This window comes from Mustela lutreola, chromosome 12 (genome assembly GCF_030435805.1).
Source record: "Mustela lutreola isolate mMusLut2 chromosome 12, mMusLut2.pri, whole genome shotgun sequence".
NCBI lineage: Eukaryota > Metazoa > Chordata > Mammalia > Carnivora > Mustelidae > Mustela > Mustela lutreola.
This window is the reverse complement of record NC_081301.1, coordinates 88,896,643-88,914,844: the sequence shown is the minus strand read 5'-3', so window position 1 is coordinate 88,914,844 and position 18,202 is coordinate 88,896,643. Positions and strand designations below refer to the sequence as shown.

The 18,202-nt window shown below is 43.6% G+C and overlaps 1 protein-coding gene across 2 annotated transcripts in view; it reads left to right on the top strand.

Annotated features, from left to right (window-relative positions):
• The window catches only part of MAMDC2 (MAM domain containing 2), a 141,561-nt gene that overhangs the window by 108,455 nt on the left and 14,904 nt on the right, over positions 1 to 18,202 (top strand). The window contains exons 10-11 of one of the 2 annotated variants that reach the window (XM_059143456.1): positions 3,763 to 3,856; positions 6,565 to 6,717. In XM_059143456.1, the coding sequence (XP_058999439.1) occupies positions 3,763 to 3,856; positions 6,565 to 6,717 (247 nt within the window). The remainder of the gene's footprint in view (positions 1 to 3,762; positions 3,857 to 6,564; positions 6,718 to 18,202) is intronic. The other variant, XM_059143457.1, reaches the window with a different exon arrangement.

Sequence of the window (18,202 nt, the reverse complement as noted above, 5' to 3'; positions counted from 1 at the left end):
AGAGACCAGGGTTGCTGCCTGACGTCCTGCAATGCCTCAGAGAGTATATATTGGTCTGTTTGAGAGGGAGACGATGAGGGACACAGTGCAATAGTACCTCCCTTAGACGGGTGCTCCTGACTTAGTGCAAATCTCCGAGAACTTAGGGGCAAATGAGATTTTTATAAATCACACTGTTTCAGCGTATTAAAGGTCTCAGTCCTTAGGTGCTGGTGACACTTTACAGTTTTTGTGTCATTAGAGAGCATTCATTGCTGAGGAACCCTATCTAGACTCACTTTGGAAACACTAATGGGAGAGCTATACAAACAGATGTACAAACAAGTAATTTTAAATACAGTCAAGTCATGATCAATAATATGATTTAACTGTTGGTCCTACTTAAAAGAGACATTGTGTGTGCTCATCTAGCTCCGATCTCGGCACTATGGACACTTCGGTGTTTCAGTATTGTTATTGGTAACTGTCAGTTGCAGAGGACTCTGTGGTGCATTGTAGGAAGTTAAGTATATATTCAGTGGCCTAGGAATTTTTTCCAACCCCTAGAGGTATTCCACTGGCTTGGAAACACTGCCTAAAATGAAATAAACACTCTTTTTAAAAAGATTTACAAACAAGCAAGAGGTTAATCCCTCAAGAATTTAGACTATGACCAGTTCCCTTCTTGTTACATTCTTAATTGGACCTAGGGACCAAGTTCTGAAGAGCAGACCATGAGGTCTGGCTTTTCTTTTTCCCTCTCTCGACCAGTCTTGGTCATTAGCTGGCCCCGTCCCAACTACCCTGGAATAACCTTTCCACTTCAAGGAGCCCTCAAAATGTAAGAAGGTGGCCCCAGAATAGGAACTGATATTATCAGCATTATTAATAGCACAGTGGAAAATCTTGTGTGTTCCACCAAACAAGCTGATCTTGTCATGTTTCTTTTGTGTGTTGGAACGCTAGTAGGCAGGCGCCAAACCGATCTGGGGTTTGAGGCCATAGTTTGAATGTCAGCTCATAGCTGACTGCCCATGGGTTTCTCACAAGATGGAACAGCGTGTGGTCTGGCGAGAATTCTAAGTGCGGAAAGAGTTCTAAGCTAGGAGCGACCTAGTCGGCCGCTCTTGTCCAAAGCAGCTTTAGCGTTTCACCTAACCCACTGTGGCCGTTCACAGATTGTTCGGAATCCTTGAAATGAGCCGGGAAGTTCTATCTGTTGGAATTTCTGCAATGACGAAACCTTATGTATCTGCTGGGTCTCGTTTGCTTGACCACTAGCTGTGTGTGACTACTGAGCACTTGAAATGTGGCCAGTGTGCCTGAAGACATGAATTGTTGATTTTTACTTAATTTTAATCTAAATAGCTAGATGTCCTCGTGGCTGCTAATAAACGATGCCAATCTCGGAAACACTAGCTCATTCCACATCTTAATTATAGAGGTCCTGATTCTTTTTCTTTTCTTTTTTTCTCCATTATCCATATAACAAAATTAAAGGATGGTCGGAAAATAAGGAGGAATTCTGTTTAATACTCATAATTTCATGAGCCTAACGTAATTGTTCTATATTTGGTAAATTTTCAAGGTTTTTTTCTTTTCTAGGTACTTTTAGATGAGTTCAGTGTGATTTGTCGTAGTTTGTTTAATTTTAACTTTATCTATTATAACCATTTTTTTCTCCACTTAACATTATGAGAGAGATAGACTTTCATACTACTTAATAATATTCACAAGCTGTCAGGGTTAATGTTTGCCCATTTCTTAGCTTGCTATACCATAGTTTATTCATTTCCTGTATTTTTGTGTTTTGGGGTTGTTTCATTTGTTGGCTTGCTGGCTTATTTGCTTGCTTGTTTGGTTTTACGATCATCATAAAATAATGCTAAAGTAAACATATGAGAGCGCATTGCTGTTTCTCCTTTTTAGAATCTGTCTGCTTGCCAAATGATTGAGTCTTACGTAGGTAATGGTTTATATGGCATCCCAGATTCATTTTGGAAAAACTAGTTTTTCACCATTCAGGTGAAAAATAGACTTGAAAATTGCCGAAAGGCAAGAAAGCCAGGACTTATTCTCTCTGCAGCACCATTTATTCACTAAATTAGGAGACAGATTACTATTCTTTCCCTCATAACAATAAACATTGCTGATAAAATATAACTGCATTTAGGGCTGATGACATAGACATTTGGGTTTACAAATGGGGAACAAGTTCCCAGGCAAAAATCCTGCAAAAAATCCTGCAAGTAGGAAACCCTGCAGATGATCTCTAGAATCTATAAAGATGAGAAAATTAACAGAGATAAAACAAAACACCCTCTTCTATCTTGTCCCTTGTAAGTATATACATAGTTCTATATTGTTACATCTCTAAACTAGACTTTTCATAATTTAAAGCAATCTGAATACAGTCCAAGTAAACTTTTACACATCTTATTCTTAGTAATTATTCTGAAGATATAAGCTAAAGACATTTTATACTTTGCATGGTGGTAAACTGTCACATCATTTTAAAATTTTGAAATAAATTTTGTATGCTAATGGTTCTGATCCTCAGAGAGCAAAGAGTTCCTGCCGATAACACAGATAAGTTGAAGACACAACATAATATTAGAATCCAAAACAATCAAATGCTCTCATTATTCCCAACTTGAGTCTTAGTTTCTGTTCTATCTCTCTTTGTTTTTGTTTGGATTAAGATTTGTATTTGAGGGATGGCACATGGACTAAATGACTTCATATTCATTACACATCAGGCTACACATGCAAAGCAGTTTTATAAACCACAAAGCAGGGGCGCCTGGGTGGCTCAGTGGGTTAAGTGTCTGCCTTGGACTCAAGTCATGGTCCCAGGGTCCTGAGATGGAGTCCAGCCTCGGCCTCCCTACGCAGCGGGGAGTCTGCTTCTTTGCTCCTCCCTTTGCTTGTGCTCTCTCTGTCTCTCTCAAATAAATAAATAATATTAAAACACACACACACACACACACACACACACACACACAAGTACAGTGAAAATCTAATACAAATGTTTGGAAAAGTACTCTTTGCTCATCCTGTCTATGAAAAGGAGACTTTAAAATAGGTCTGATGCAAAGAAATGCAAAACTTCCCTCCCCTCATCCCCCGTTCTCCGGTGCAATGAACTAAATAATTGATGGTATGGATCTGGTTTTGTTTCACATAGAAGAGTAAAAATGTTTGGCCTGATAAAAGAACGGCATTTAGGGCTTTTATTCGTGATACGGTCTAGGGACATCTATCTTCTCTTTGGAAATGGAACATTAGTCTCCAGATGGCAAATGACAGGGACTTTGTTAACAATATGAACGAAGCACAGCGCCAGAAAGTCATTTCCAAAAAATCAATACTGTTTGTACTGGAAATGTTTGTAAAAATGCCTGGAATACTGTCAACTCTCTATGCACTTTGTGGATTATCTGGGGAAAACATTTAAAACTTGAGAGGTTTTCCTCTGCCATCTGGTCAACCTCTTGTTTTCCTCTTTCAACTCTCGAAAGAATGTGAGCTGATTCTGGCATTAATATACACAGCCTATCATTATGAGCTTAAGTCCGCTTAAAAAAAAGAATGGCAGTGATTTCAGGGTCCTGTGTAAAGGCTTAGCTGTCACTCCTGCCATGTGACCTGTAGTTCATGTGGACGAGGAAGAGAGGCCTCTGTAATTTGCTTAGGCATGCTTTGGGCTGAGTAAATCCCAGGGTGTAAGAATTTCTAATGCGCAGGAAACCAAATTCATGGTTTTATTTTTCTGATTTACAGGTGGTTTTCATGAGCCTATGCAAAAGTTTTTGGGACTGTGGCCTGGTCGCCTTGGACGACATTACAGTAGAATTGGGAGGCTGTTCATCTCCAGGTAAGACGGTTCGGGATTTAAGCTCTCTTTGTTTCCCGAACCTATGCCAGCATACCCTGCTTCTCTAAGATGACACCCAACACATTGAATCTGGGCTGGCCTCTTAGTTTTGTTTTTCTGGCCAGAAGTGCCCCCCTCCAGATCCGTGTAGTAAGTTTTGGAATTTAGAAATGATGACTTTTTTACGCACAGTGTGACAGTGTGCTTATGACTTGTATCGTCATCTGCAAGAGAGGTAGTGATGGTAATACGTGCCTGACTAGTGGGGACAACACCTACGAATTCCCCAGCCTAGGACCCGGCACAAAGCAGTATGTTAAAAAAACACATCTTCTATTGAAGTCACTGTTGTTATTTTTAATGTGTCTTACATGAAGGCAGATTTTCCAGTAATAGTGATGAAATCATTATTATACAGACATTACACTAAACATGTCATTTTTCTTTCTTTTCTTTCTTTTTTAGGGAGTCAGGGAGGGGCCGAGGGAGAGAGAGAATCTTAGGCAAGCTCCATGCCCAGTGTGGAGCCTGTAAACATGTAATATTTAAATGATAATAAAATAAATATTTCCCAAGTGAATTAAAGGACAGTGGAAAGTGGACCAAGCATTGATGATAGTGACAAAACCAAGATGGTGGCTATGTGTTGGACATTCTTTTTCTTTTTCTTTTTTTTTTTTTTTAAGATTTTATTTATTTATTTGACAGAGAGAGAGAGATCACAAGTAGTCAAAGAGGCAGGCAGAGAGGAGGAAGCAGGTTCCCCACTGAGCAGAGAGCCCGATGCGGGGCTCGATCCCAGGACCCTGAGATCATGACCTGAGCCAAAGGCAGAGGGTTAACCCACTGAGCCACCCAGGCGCCCTGGACATTATTTCTTATGAGAAAATGGTGCATACCTCAATCTGGATCATTGGTCCCTGTCTCTACTAATTACCACTGCATCTTAAACCACAGGGTATCTCTTTCTTTAACAAACAGGCAAACTGTGGAATCGATGTGGCGCTAGAAGAGAATCTCCTTGTTTATTTATTGAAAAGATAGTTTGTTTTAGTCCCTTGATTTGTGATGCACTGCAAGGACAACACAAAGAGAAAACAAGAATCTACACTTGAGGCATAGAAGAGGGAACGAGGCTCCATTGGCTTGTACCGTATGTGAAATGAAATGAAGTAAAATCATTATTATGAAAGAGATGTAATAAAAAAAAAAAAAAACAGGCTATGTGTTAGAGAAATTTGCTAAGAATCTGGGTGTGAAGGTACAACCAAATTTAGGCAAAGAAGTTTCCAGTAAGTGGGAGGTGTCACCTTGCTAATATTAAGAATTGGAGAGGAGAAGGGAGTTGAGGGAAATTGGAAGGGGAGGTGAACCATGAGAGACTATGGACTCTGAAAAACAAGCTGAGGGTTTTGAAGGGGCGGGGGGGTGGCAGTTTGGGGGAACCAGGTGGTGGGTATTGGAGAGGGCATGGATTGCATGGAGCACTGGGTGTGGTACAAAAACTATGAATACTGTTACACTGAAAATAAATTTTAAAAATTAAAAAAAAAAAGAATAGGGGCACCTGGGTGGCTCAGTGGGTTAAAGCCTCTGCCTTCGACTCACGTCATGATCTCAGGATCCTGGGATGGAGCCCCGCATCTGCTTCCCCCTCCCTCTCTGCCTGCCTCTCTGCCTACTTGTGATCTCTCTCTCTCTCTGTCAAATAAATAAATAAAATCTTTTAAAAAATCATCATCATCAAATTTATTGAAGATGGCATCTGAAGACATAAATATTTGTTTTGGGAAATGGAAAATAAGGCTCCAACTGGCAAAACACTAAGACCTAGTATTTGTTTAGGTAATATTTATTGAGAACTTCATGTTCTAAATACTTGACGTACATGATCTCATTGAATACAGTCCTGTGAGGTAGACCAGAGTATGGAAGCACAGGTGGGCGCCTGGGTGGCTCAGTGGGTTGAGCCTCTGCCTTCAGCTCAGGTCATGATCTCAGGGTCCTGGGATCGAGCCCCGCATCAGGTTCCCTGCTCGGTGGGGAGCTGCTTCCCCCTCTCTCTTTGCCACTCTCCCTACTTATACCCTCTCTGTCTCTCTCTGTGTGTGTCAAATAAATAAATAAAATCCTAAAAAAAAAAAAAAAAAGAAAGAAAAAGAATACGGAAGCCCAGAAAAAGCCAGTCATGACATGCATCCTCCACACACGTCAAACTGTGTCTCCAGAAGCACGTCTAGCTTTCGCACCTTCCCCGCCTCCCCCGACGCAGCTCTAGAGTTGTTCTAAGGATTCCCTTCACTCACCCTGAATTTCTGAAGAAACCTCCTCCATTAGGCAATTTTTCTTATTTTCCATATTTCCATGAAGATAATTTCGCTCCAACTCTCAGAGCCTTGTAAGCTCATTCAGACAAATAAATTGGCCAGTCAGAGGAAGTTTCTTTCTCAGAGTTGTCCCAACTCTTCTGAATCTAGATGTCTGATGGCGCGCCCCGCCTCCAGGCAGGACCCATGGTCCAGTCCTGGCCCTGGCTGGAGGCAAGAGCCTGGAGTAGGTGGGCGGCCGGTGTGGGGGGGGTTGCCTCTCCGGAGGCCCTGGCCTGTGGCCGGGTGACACGCCCCCATGCAGAATGGGCTTCCCGGGGAGCCACGGGCTGCGTATTCACTGAAGGAGCCTCAGTAATGACACCTGCTGTCTCCCCGCAGAGAGGCTTCTCCCTCCCCCTGGAGAGTGTACTTTCGAGCAAGATGAATGTGCATTTACTCAAGAGAGAAGAAACCGGAGCAGCTGGCACAGGCGGAGGGGAGAGACGCCCACCTCCTACACGGGGCCCAAGGGAGATCACACTACTGGGGTAGGTGAGTTACGCCACGTGGTGCTGTTCGCCAAGGAAGCCCGACCTAGCATTCTAGAGGTCATTTCCTGCATGTTGAGGGGTGCCGAGGTGTGTCCTGTGTCTAGGAGGAGCGACTCAGCGATTCTGCACACCTGGGAGATCATGAAATGTGTGCACGGACGACCGTTCTTTCTGTGCATACACTGCTTGCACATCCTGAGCAAAGACGATTCAAATGGGCTTACAAAGAGAGGCACACAGAAATAATATAACCAGAAGTGGGTTTAAAAATAAAAGACAGAGGGACAGTGCGAAGGGAAAAAAAATGTCGTGATCGAAGCTGGAGCCAGGACTTGAGGCCTCGTATGGAAAAATGTGCTGGCGGACAAGGGAGAAAACATTAGCAGGCGGGCGTGACTCTACATTTCCTAGCAGATGCAACAAAGATGAAAAACCTGATTCTCCGTATCCTCAGGATAAAGAGGTAAAGCACACCGCCCAAGGGTGTAGGAAGTAAGAGGGTGCATTTTCTGTAGAAAATACATAGAGTACAATGTAATAGACTAAACGTTGATTTCCTATCACCACGTGCAGCCGCTGTAAACAATGTCAGGGATCAGATACTCCACGCAGAACAGACCTCTCTCTCCGACACTCTTCATTTTGCTTGGCGTATCCGCGGGATGCAGGCACGCTGCTTGGTCCGGGGATGCAGAACTTGCCCTGACAGTAGGCCTGACGAGATCTGTCCTCGAGGCTCCTGACAGAGAGGCCGTTATGATGGTAATCACAGCGGTGAGGGCATCCGGGTGGCTTAGTCAGCTGAGCACTGGATTCTGGATTTCACTTCAGGTCCTGATCTTGGATCCCATGTTGGGCTCCACGCTCAGCAGGGAGTCTGCTTCTCTCTGTCTCTCCCTCTGTGCCCCCCCACTCCCACTCACGTGCGGTCTCTCTCTCAAATAAATACATAAATCTTTAAAAACACGTACATACGTACATGCAAAGGTGAGTTAGCTACTGCTGTTTCCTGTGGCCTACCTCAAGATAAGCCTGTGGAGTAACTCCAGACAGCAACCTACCGTGTGACCTGTTGGGACTTTGCCAAACTTGGGGTGGCGTGCACTCAGGAACAGCTTTATTCTTTCTTCGGATGCTTTCTTCACATGGATCCTACAGCATCTTCCCTTCCCTGTGCCTTGGCAGACCCCATAGCTTTGCGGTCCTCTTGAGGTATAAGAGCAGTTATGTATTTATGTATGTTACCAAATCCAAATCTTCCATTTCACATTTGATTGAATCACGTCTCTTTCCCTCAGTTTGGGCCCGACTCATAGTTTGGGGATGATAAAAGGGAAGAAAGTTCTTTTGTTTTCTTTGTTTTACTTCCTCCTCTGCCCCTCACTTCGTGATCTTTAATAGGATAAGTGAGAGAGAGAGTGAAAGAAAATAACTTTTAAAATCGTTGGTGCTGTTTCAGATTCTGCCTTGGCTGTTGAAGATCCTCTGTCGTAACAGATACCTGAATACTGGCTCTTTGGGGAAACACTGCGTCTTGCAATTTCTGGCAGTGTACTTCCTGGCTAATCTCCTCCGACCACCTGTTCTTCCCCTAGCGCTTGCTCTACAAGGTACAACCCACATAGATTCTCCACTGGGGTTCCACCTGGCGGTTTTGGCTCCGGACCCTTCAAGAGCTCTTGGTTCCAGCCACCTTCCTAGTGACTGTCCATTTGGCCTCGTGTGCTAATGCACTCTTGCCTGACTAAGAAGAGGTTGTGCAGGCTGGTCCTACCCCTGACCTTCTATTCTGTCTTACTGCTTTAGCTGGCTGATGCTGGGACAGTGTTGCTTCCATAAGACAGGATGTTGCAGAGATTCAGCATTGTTCCAGTAGAACAGATAGGCATGTCCAGCATGGAGTAGAAGATTCTAAGGGGGCTCTAAGGGTCTGTGAGGTTGTCTCTGGAAGACCAGGGGCTTAAAAAGATAATCCAAAGACCTGTGTGTTACTACCATTTTGGTTGGGAATAGTTTATTGCCCTTTGTCACAGGCAAAATCCACTTAGGGCTAGCTTTAAGAACAACTTGATGCAGAAGACGAAACTGTGCGATCAGGAGCCAGTTCCTCTCCTTGTCCAACCTTCTGTCTGGTTTTCTTGGTTGTCTCCAGTCTTAGGTAGGCTTTCATCTCATGGTAGCAAGACCACTGTAGCAGTTGCAGGTTTTTCAACATTAAATCGAGTAGAAAGAGATAACTCAAATAAAAACACAAAGCTGAGTCTCAGTGGCTCTGACCAACAATGTCTTAAGGGCAAGGTACTGCCAAGCTTGTTTTTTTGTTTTTGTTTTTGTTTTAAAGATTTTATTTATTTATTTGACAGAGAGATCACAAGTAGGCAGAGAGGCAAGCAGAGAGAGAAAGAGAGAGAGAGGAGGAAGCAGGCTCCCTGCCAAGCAGAGAGCCCGATGCGGGGCTCGATCCCAGGACCCTGAGATCATGACCTGAGCTGAAGGCAGAGGTTTAACCCACTGAGCCACCCAGGCGCCCCTCAACCTTGTTTTTGAATCCCCATAGGGCTTAATCTTCTACCTCATATACCACAGATGCTAAAAAATGCCTTTAGAATGAATAAATGAATATAAGTCCTCCCTGACATGAATAGCTAGCCGTGGGGTGCCTGGGTGGCTTAGTCGGTTAAGCCCCTGCCTTCGGCTCAGGTCATGATCCCAGGGTCCTGGGATCGAGTCCCACATCCAGCTCCTTGCTCGGCGGGGAGCCTGCTTCTCTCTCCGCCTCTGCCTGCCACTCTGCCTGCTTGTGCACTCTTTCTCTCTTTCTGACAAATAAATAAACAAATAAACAAACAAATAAATAAATAAATAAAATCTTTAAAAAAAATAACTAGCCATTTATTTAACGAGACCCCTGGAAAACAGGATAGTGGGAAGGTATCTTTTTATTACAAGAGGAGTAGAGAAAGGTCAAGATCGAATCAGCTTGAACTGGAGCCCACTGGAGCCCACTGTAGTCATGATGTGGTATCTTTGTGCTTTTATCTTGGGTGAGAGGAGGGTTGATAGTTTTTCTTCCTTTTCCCAGAGACCCCAAGAAGGCTAGCGGTAGCAGATCTGAGAAGAGATACTCTCAGAGGGAGCTATGCTGTGGTATTGCCACAGGGGAATGTTCAGGGCAACAGGCCGTGGAATGTCTTGGACATGGACGAGAAGGCAAAGCAAAAACAGTAAGCAGTGGAGGGAAGGGGTCTTTGGAAAGAGCAAGGAGGGTCACCACACTCCAGGAGGTACAACAGACCAATGAACTTTGGACTCATACCCCACTCACTGGCTATGAAACCGTGAGAAAGTTATGTCAAATCTCTCCGTTTCATTTGTGTCATCTCGAAAATGAGAATAATTATAGCTCCACGCCTCCCTACTGCGTTGTAGGCTGGTTGAGAGGTTTGGGACGAGATTGCTGCTAGGGTCCAAATCTTAGTTTCACCTTTGAATTTCTCTAAATCTCATTTCCTTAGCTATATGTGGAACAATGAGTACCTACCTCACCGATTGTGGTGATACTTGCGTGCGCATCATTCATATTTGAGACAGTATCCAAAACATACTTAGGATGTGACCTGGTATAGAATAAATGCTCAGTTATTCGCTTGTTCCTTCACTCAGCAAGTATTCATTGAGGTCTACTATGTGCCAAATCCAGTTTAAGTGCTTGGGAAACACGGATGAACAAAACAGACCAAGCAGTCATTTGCTGTCACGGAGCTTCTATTCTTGTGTGGTGTGGTGTGGTGTGGTGTGGTGTGGGGTGGTGTGTGTGGGTGGGTGTGTGTGTGTGTGTGTGTGTGTGTGTTAAAAAGACTTTCTTAAGAAGGCTTTGCAGTCCAAAAATAAAACTCCTGATACAATTTTCTGAAACTTTAAGTCAACTCGGCAAATATACAATCAGTAATTTAGCTGTATAAGATTAAAGGTCTGTTACTTTATTTAAAATAAATCTTAGCTCTTAAAATTTATTCCATAAAGTACATATTTCCCTGTAAATTCCCTACATATACACAAGAAGTAAAAAGTAAAAGTTTTTTTTTAAAAAAAGCACAATTAAAAAAAATTAAAAACTGACAACAGAAACCACAGTAGGAAGGATTACTAATTAAAATCAAAAAGTTAGAAATTTCTGGTCGGGCTCCCCTTTGCCCCCACCCCACTCCTTCCAGCCTGTCCCCTGTCAACATACGAAAAGGTAGCTGGTTAGCCCCTAGAGGGAGTAAAAATGTCACCATTCTATTCTAGTCTAGTAGGTGAGGACAGACAACAAAGACTACACTTAACTATAAATTGTATAGTATGTTAAAAAGTAAAAATAGCTATAGAAAAAAAAAGGAAAGGGCAGGGGAGCTTGGAAATTGGGAGGAGGAGATGAGTGGAGTTAGCTTATCTAAATAGGAGAGTCACAGCTGAGCTCTTTGAGAAGGTAACCTGGAAAGAGCTGGGGTAGCTATGCTAGTGTGTATCTGGGGGGAGTGTTCCAGTGGGAAGCCCCTTAAGTGGAAGCAGGCCCAGTGTGGCCCCCCAATAGCAATGAGGTCAGAGAAACAATCGTCGGCCAGGACTTGGCCTTCTCGTTAGTTAGAAAGACCTCAGGTTTTACTTTCCCTGAAATGGGAAAATGCTGGAGAATGTTGAGCATAGTGAGAAAGTGACCTGGCCTGGTTTTGAGGGGATCGCTGTGGCTGCTCTGCTGAGAAAAGACTAGAAGTGGAAACAGGGCAAGAGTGAGGTTGGAGAGCCCTGTGAGGATCTGGCGAGGCATCCAGGGGACCGACGGTGATGATGATGAATGTACAGTGAGGGTGGATGTACCAATGACAGTGGATCGGTCCAGGGGGTCAGAAGGGGTGAAATTCTGGAATGTTTTGAAAGCGGAGCCGGCAGAATCTCTTGATAGGTGAAATGTGAGTGAAGAGCAGGAGAGGAGTCAAGGATGAGTTCAGTGATTGTTGACCTGAACAACTGGAATGTGAGTTGTTGACAACTCAGTAGAGGAGACGGGATGGAGAGGTTCGTTGGGAAGATCAGGAGCTCAGTCGTAAATATGTCAGATTTGAGGTTCTTGATGGATATTCAAGGGGAGATGTCGAGTGGGCAGTCGGGGGGCCAGGCAAGAGGGCTGAGCTGGAAGTTTTTGGCATATGGATGGGATTTAAAACCATATGACGGGGTGAGATCTCCAGGGGAGCCCTGGTAGACCCAAAGGTGGACCAAGGCATAAGCCTTGGAGACTCCAAAGTTCAGAAGTCAGAAGAGGAAGAACCACCAGAGGAGAGTGGCCAGTAACTCTGATGACCCAGTATGGAAGTCGCTCCCACAGTGTTTGTGGGTAGTAGGGACTCAGCAAGGATGTCCCCGCCCCCTTCCTCGTCTCCATGACTCCTCCTCCCTTGGCTCTCTCTTCACTGGTGGCCGTGGCCGTGACTGCCCCCTCGTCGCTCTCATGCCAGCCCAGTGGTACTTACCTAATCCTTCCATCCTTCCATGGGTATGTCACTTTTATCTGCCCCACGGGATTACAGATAACCCGAGGGGCACGTATATGGACTCAGCATGGCCTTGCTAATGCTGCCTTACTAAACTACCCCGAATACACCTGGGCAGCTTGATTAAACACCAGAAATTTATTTTCTCATGTTTACGGAGGCTCAAAGTCCAAGCTCAAGGTGTTGAGAGGGCTGGTTTCATGCTGAGGCTTCACCGATGGGCTTGCAGATGCTCTCCTTCCGGCTGTGTCCTCACATGGTTGCCCATTGGCCCTTGTGTCCATGTCCTGAGCTCTTGTCGTTGGATTAGGACCCACCCGAACAACCCCATTTCAACTTCATTACCTCTTGAAAAGCCCAATCTGCAGACATATCCACAGCCACAATCCGAAGTACTGGAGTTAGGGCTTCAGTGTGTGAATTTTACAAGGGCACCATTCAACACATAACAGAATCCCTCCCCAGGGTTAGCTCAGAGTGCTGAGCACTGAAGGAGACACAAAATGGCCTTTGTCCTGCCACTTGACATCCTTCTGCTGAGATAACCTGAGTCTGTTTAATGTGTATACCGCATTCTACCCCCACCCCCTCTGCACAAAATGTGACAACCTAGCAGAAGCACATTCAGTGGACACTCAATGACTCATAAGTTTTCTCCTTTATTTGCCTTTTGCCCAGTTTATAGGGCATGCATTAGTTAACTTGGTGTGGCTTTGTTCAAAGAAAAATGATATGATAGTGTTTGCTTTGTCTCTGTAAACATTGAAGGACATTTCAGCTGGCTGGATGTTCTGCAAAGATTACAATGCAAAAACATCTTTTTTTTTTTTTGTAAAGATTTTATTTATTTTTTTGACAGACGGAGATCACAAGTAGGCAGAGAAGCAGGCAGAGAGAGAGGAGGAAGCAGGCTCCCTGCTGAGCAGAGAGCCGATGCTGGGCTCCATCCCAGGATCCTGGGATCATGACCCAAGCTGAAGGCAGAGGCTTTAACCTACGGAGCCACCCAGGTGCCCACAATGCAAAAACATCTTAGTGTGCCCAATATTCACTCCCAGCAAATGCTTTTTAAGCTAAATGAAATTCTCTGGTGCACAATCAGGAGAATTCTGATTTTCTTTTTCCAGCACATTGCTGCTAGGGTCTGCCTTCTTCTTCAGTCTTTATTTCACCTGTTTCGATGCAAATTTTTAAAAGATTCTCAAAGTGCCTTTCAGTTTTCTAACTAAAGAAAATCTTTTACAGGTTCGATTTTATTATGCCTATCTACAGTAATGCAGATGAGGCAACGGAAGTTTGCTGAGCGTACCTACATACATAGAATTAGATTGAAGGTGTTTTGGTTTTGTTCTCAAAATTAACAGTTGCTTTACTGGAGAAATAATGTTAGCTAATGATCATTTATGGACCATTTGCCATGCGTAGGCACTATGCTGGGAACTTTATATCTTGTCTTAGTCCGTAGGAGCTGGTTTAACAAAAGTGCTACAGACCGGATGGCTTAAACAACAGACATTTCCTTCTCTCACTTCTGGAGGCTGGGAAGTCCAAGATCAAGGCACCAGCAAATTTGGTGTCTGGTGAGAGCCTGCTTCCTGGTTCACAGATGGCCATCTTGTCACTCTGTCCCCACATGGCCAAAGGGGCAAGGGCTCTCTCTGGGCTCTCTTTTAAAAGGATATTAATCCCACTGAAGAGAGTTCACCCCTCATGACCTAATCAGCTCCCAAGGGCCCTGACCTTCTAATATCATCACCTTGGGGGATAGGATTTCAACATATAAATTTGGGAGGGGGCACAAACATTTGGTCCATAAACACATCCTTACCACAAAGTAAGTGGAAGTAAAGTGAATGGATGGCCTATTTTTCACATGAGAAAACCAAAGCTCAGAGAAGTTAAGTGTTTTTTCTGAGGCCACACAGTAGTAACACATAGAGTAGGGACAGAATCTCAGGACCCCAGTTTCTAATGCCCATATTCTGTTCACACACATGGTCTCACCGGGATTCCCCTGCCTTGTGTGACACTAAGAGACCACAGACGACCTGGAAAGCTGTGACAACTAATATGTGAAAGGCACAATTCTTCACATAGCACCATGATCTCACCCCAACACCTTTCAGTCAAAGAGGGGTATTTTCTGTTGGAAAGGATATATTCAAACTGATGGTATTTTTAGACTTCTATAGAAAAGCATCTAGCAGAAAGTAAATTCTTCTCCGAGCTATTTCTGATGTCAGCGAACCCCTGTTGTCAGTTGAGCCTGCACACCTGTTGCATTTCCTCAGTCCTGAAAGGGTGGCTGCTTCTTTCTCTGGAGTCCAGTGGCTGGAACCCATATATAGGTGGATATATTGGCTCTCAGATCACAATGGGTGACAAGCATCACCCATTCAAACATTGAAGCAAATAAAGTCCCCTTTAACACACTGAGTTGTTCCAGCCGCCAGTGTCACAAGCTACATGTCTATAAGATGAAACATCTTAGAACTGGGAGCAGTCCTAAATCCAGACACCCTGATTTCTTCCCCATTTTCTGAGCTTCTACATGCCTTGTGCACCGAATAATTGCCCCCAAATTATAAGTAAAGTAATAAGGGTCAACTTCGAGAGATACGGATCCACGTAGAGAGAAGCAGCTAGCTCTCCTTGGGAGCATCTTGAAGGATGACAGAGAGCTCACCACGAAGAATGGCTGGCAGGATGAGGTAGCATTTCAGAACCAGGGAGAGGCACGTGCGGAGTGTGGAACTGCTAAGTATCATGGCAGCTTCGGGGAACTGTAAATGATTCTGCTGGGCTGGTCTACAAGCACACTGTCAGCCAGGGTTCCCAAGACACTGGAGTCCAAGGTACAGGTTTGTATTCAGGTTGTATTTTTGGACGTGTGGTCCCAAGGAGCAGAAGTGTGCAGCGAAGGTAGCAGACCCAGGAGGGAGGAAGAGCTGCTACTTGGCCACGGCTGTGTCCAACTGGCTGCTTGATCCTATGGGAACCTCTCAGAAGCCAGGGAGGTTGCCAAAAATATTTTGGTGCTTTGCAAAGCCCCTCCCTGTCTCCAGCCCCCTCCCCACCCGCCATCCTGCCAAAGATATCCTATGATCTAGTCTTTTTCGTTAAAAATGTTTGGTCAGTCTTTTGTTAGTTTCAGTTGTTAATACTACCTCAGATGGCTGAAATGTTAAACAGTTGTTTAACTGATTGCTTTTGACAAATGCTCTGGAGAGAAGGCTGGTCTACCTTAGTCAAATTACATCCAAAGTCAGGTCTACTTCAATCAAATTAAATAAAGAGAAACCCTGTAAATGGAACTTTCTGGTGCTTTGCCAAATAAGTCAAATAATGATATTTTCTGGGGATGGGGTTTTGAGTAGCTCCAAACCAGTTGTGCCCCTTGCAGAATTGCTGTAGGCTACTGCTTTTTCCAGATATCTTGTTTGGAAAGCTCCTGGTTTTCAAGTCTGTCTAGGAGTAGGAGAGATAAAGATGGGATTAGTGCAGATACAAAGCTCACCTTTCTTTGAAGGGTTGTCATTTTTCTTGAATCAACACTCTTAGATTGTTGGATCCCGTTAGTTAATTTCCAGAGTTTGGAATAAGTTGAATTGACAGGTTGTTTTCTGTTTTGTTTTGTTTTGCTTTTGCCAGTGTTCCCATTGCTTTGGTAGAGAAACACATTTTTCAGAGGACGTTTCTCTGACATTCTCAAAGCTCCACATCCCTCCCCTGCCCAACTTCTTTCTCTTTAACAGATTCAAATTCTTTGATGAAATTCATCTCATCATCTAGTTCTTGGTCATAATACTAAATGCTCCTATTATTAAATTATTACAAAGAGTTATTCTGCACTCCTAAAAAGTCTAATAGCTCCATAGCTGGGTCTCCTGCGGTTCTGTTTCTATTGTCTCCTCCACCCCCACACACATACTTTGGCCAGTTTCTTGAAATATCTGGCATTTTAATTGAATACTGGATGTTGGGAATGAAAAATTATGGAATCCTTGGTGGTGATGTTTTTCTCTCCAGAGAGGATTCCATCTATTCTTGAGTAGAACAGGTCACCTCGGTCCAATCAGAACTGGGCTAACTTGAGAGGGTGTTGCTTTGCTGGATCAATGTCTTGTTCTCCACTACGCCTGGGGAATATGCTCTGAGAGCATACCCTAGGGTTCTTTCGGGAACCCTCCTCTTTAATGTGTTGTCCTAGACTTTAATTTTTATCTCTCTAGCTGGTGAGATTACTGAAAACTGTTTTATGTTTGACTTCCTGGCCCTTGCCCTCTGTAGCTTAAGCATTTGGCCCATGACTCAAGGGAAGATTGCCAGGTGATGGGCTCACTTTTCTGTGCCTCTCTTTTCTCAAGAAACTTGGCTCTAAAGCCCTGGCTGCCTTGGCAACCCAGAACTCCAGTTATTATCTTCCCAACCCAGCGAGTGCTGTTGAGTTCTCTGCCTCCTGTTAGCTGCTCTCTGCTAAGCTTCTAAACTGAAGGGGCAGATGCCCCATGGGGAAACGGAAAATGTTGAATTCACTTTACTGACCTTCTCCTTTTCCTAGGATCTTGGCCCTCTTGAACCTTTGCTACTTGGAAAGTCCTCTGCTAGCTCCTAAACAGGTGCTTTCTAAAATATAGAGATGTTTTCCATTGGTTTTCCAATTCTTCTCAGCAGGAGTGTAGGTCTGCTACAAATTACTCCACGTAGCCAGAAGGGGATGTCTCTGGTATTTCATTTTTTGGCATCATTTAAGAACGCGATTATTATACTCAAAATTTGAAGGTATTTGCTTTTCTGTGCCAACCAATCATAGTGACTTGAATGAGATCTTTGTGTCTCTGGCCTCTTTAAACTGTATTCTTTAATTGATGCTTCTGCCTCTTTTACCCAAGGTCTTGCTGTATCTGAGATTATCTTGTTGTAAGATATTCTGTCCTTTAGGAAGGGGTAGTAGGAGGAGAATATTAAAATTTACATTTTACTGCCTTTGGCTATAAACTGCCTGAGAGACTATAATTCTCTACTCTTTTCCCTTTATAACTCTCAACCCCGAGTAGTAAATATTGGAGACAACTAACATAGTAAGAAAGTACTCAAATGTCTTTTATTTAATTATCATGGAAACCACCTGATGATCACCTCATATTTTTAAAAGGTGATTTTTATAGCAAATGTAATGTTGCATAGATGAACATCACCAGAATTTCTTTCCAGCAGAGAAAGAATAAGAAATAAGAGTAAGAAAACTTTAATTGACTCAGTAAATTATTAACAGTTCATTGATTTGTAGGATGCTAGAGGTAAATAGGATCCTATAGATCATCTAAGGCAACCTGGTCATTTTTAAATATTAAAACACTGAAACTCGGGCGCCTGGGTGGCTCAGTGGGTTAAGCCGCTGCCTTTGGCTCAGGTCATCATCTCAGGGTCCTGGGATCGAGTCCCACATCGGGCTCTCTGCTCAGCGGGGAGCCTGCTTCCCTCTCTCTCTCTCTGCCTGCCTCTCTGTCTACTTGTGATCTCTCTCTGTCAAATAAATAAATAAAATCTTAAAAAAAACAACAACAACAACAACAAAAAAACACTGAAACTCACTCAGAGGAGTTTTAATTATCATCTGCTGGGATCCTAGGATAGCAATAGCAAACATGTCTATGATTTAGATCTACAACTTCAACAGTTATGGAATAACATCCGAAAAAAATCTCCTACTGCCTGCTTTGTTGATTTATTGCTATCTTTGTATTTAGGTCCTAACAATATTCTCTTTACATCTTTTTACATTACAGGCAATAAAATAATGGCAGTATACAAAATGGCAGAACTCCCTAACTGGTACATGAGTAAAATCATAAGTTCAGTCTCTGGGCCAGCAACATAGTATCTTTCTCCTTAATGACTGGAGGGTGTTGGTTTGGTGTTGGTGACAACAGAATCCTTTTTGAATGCAGT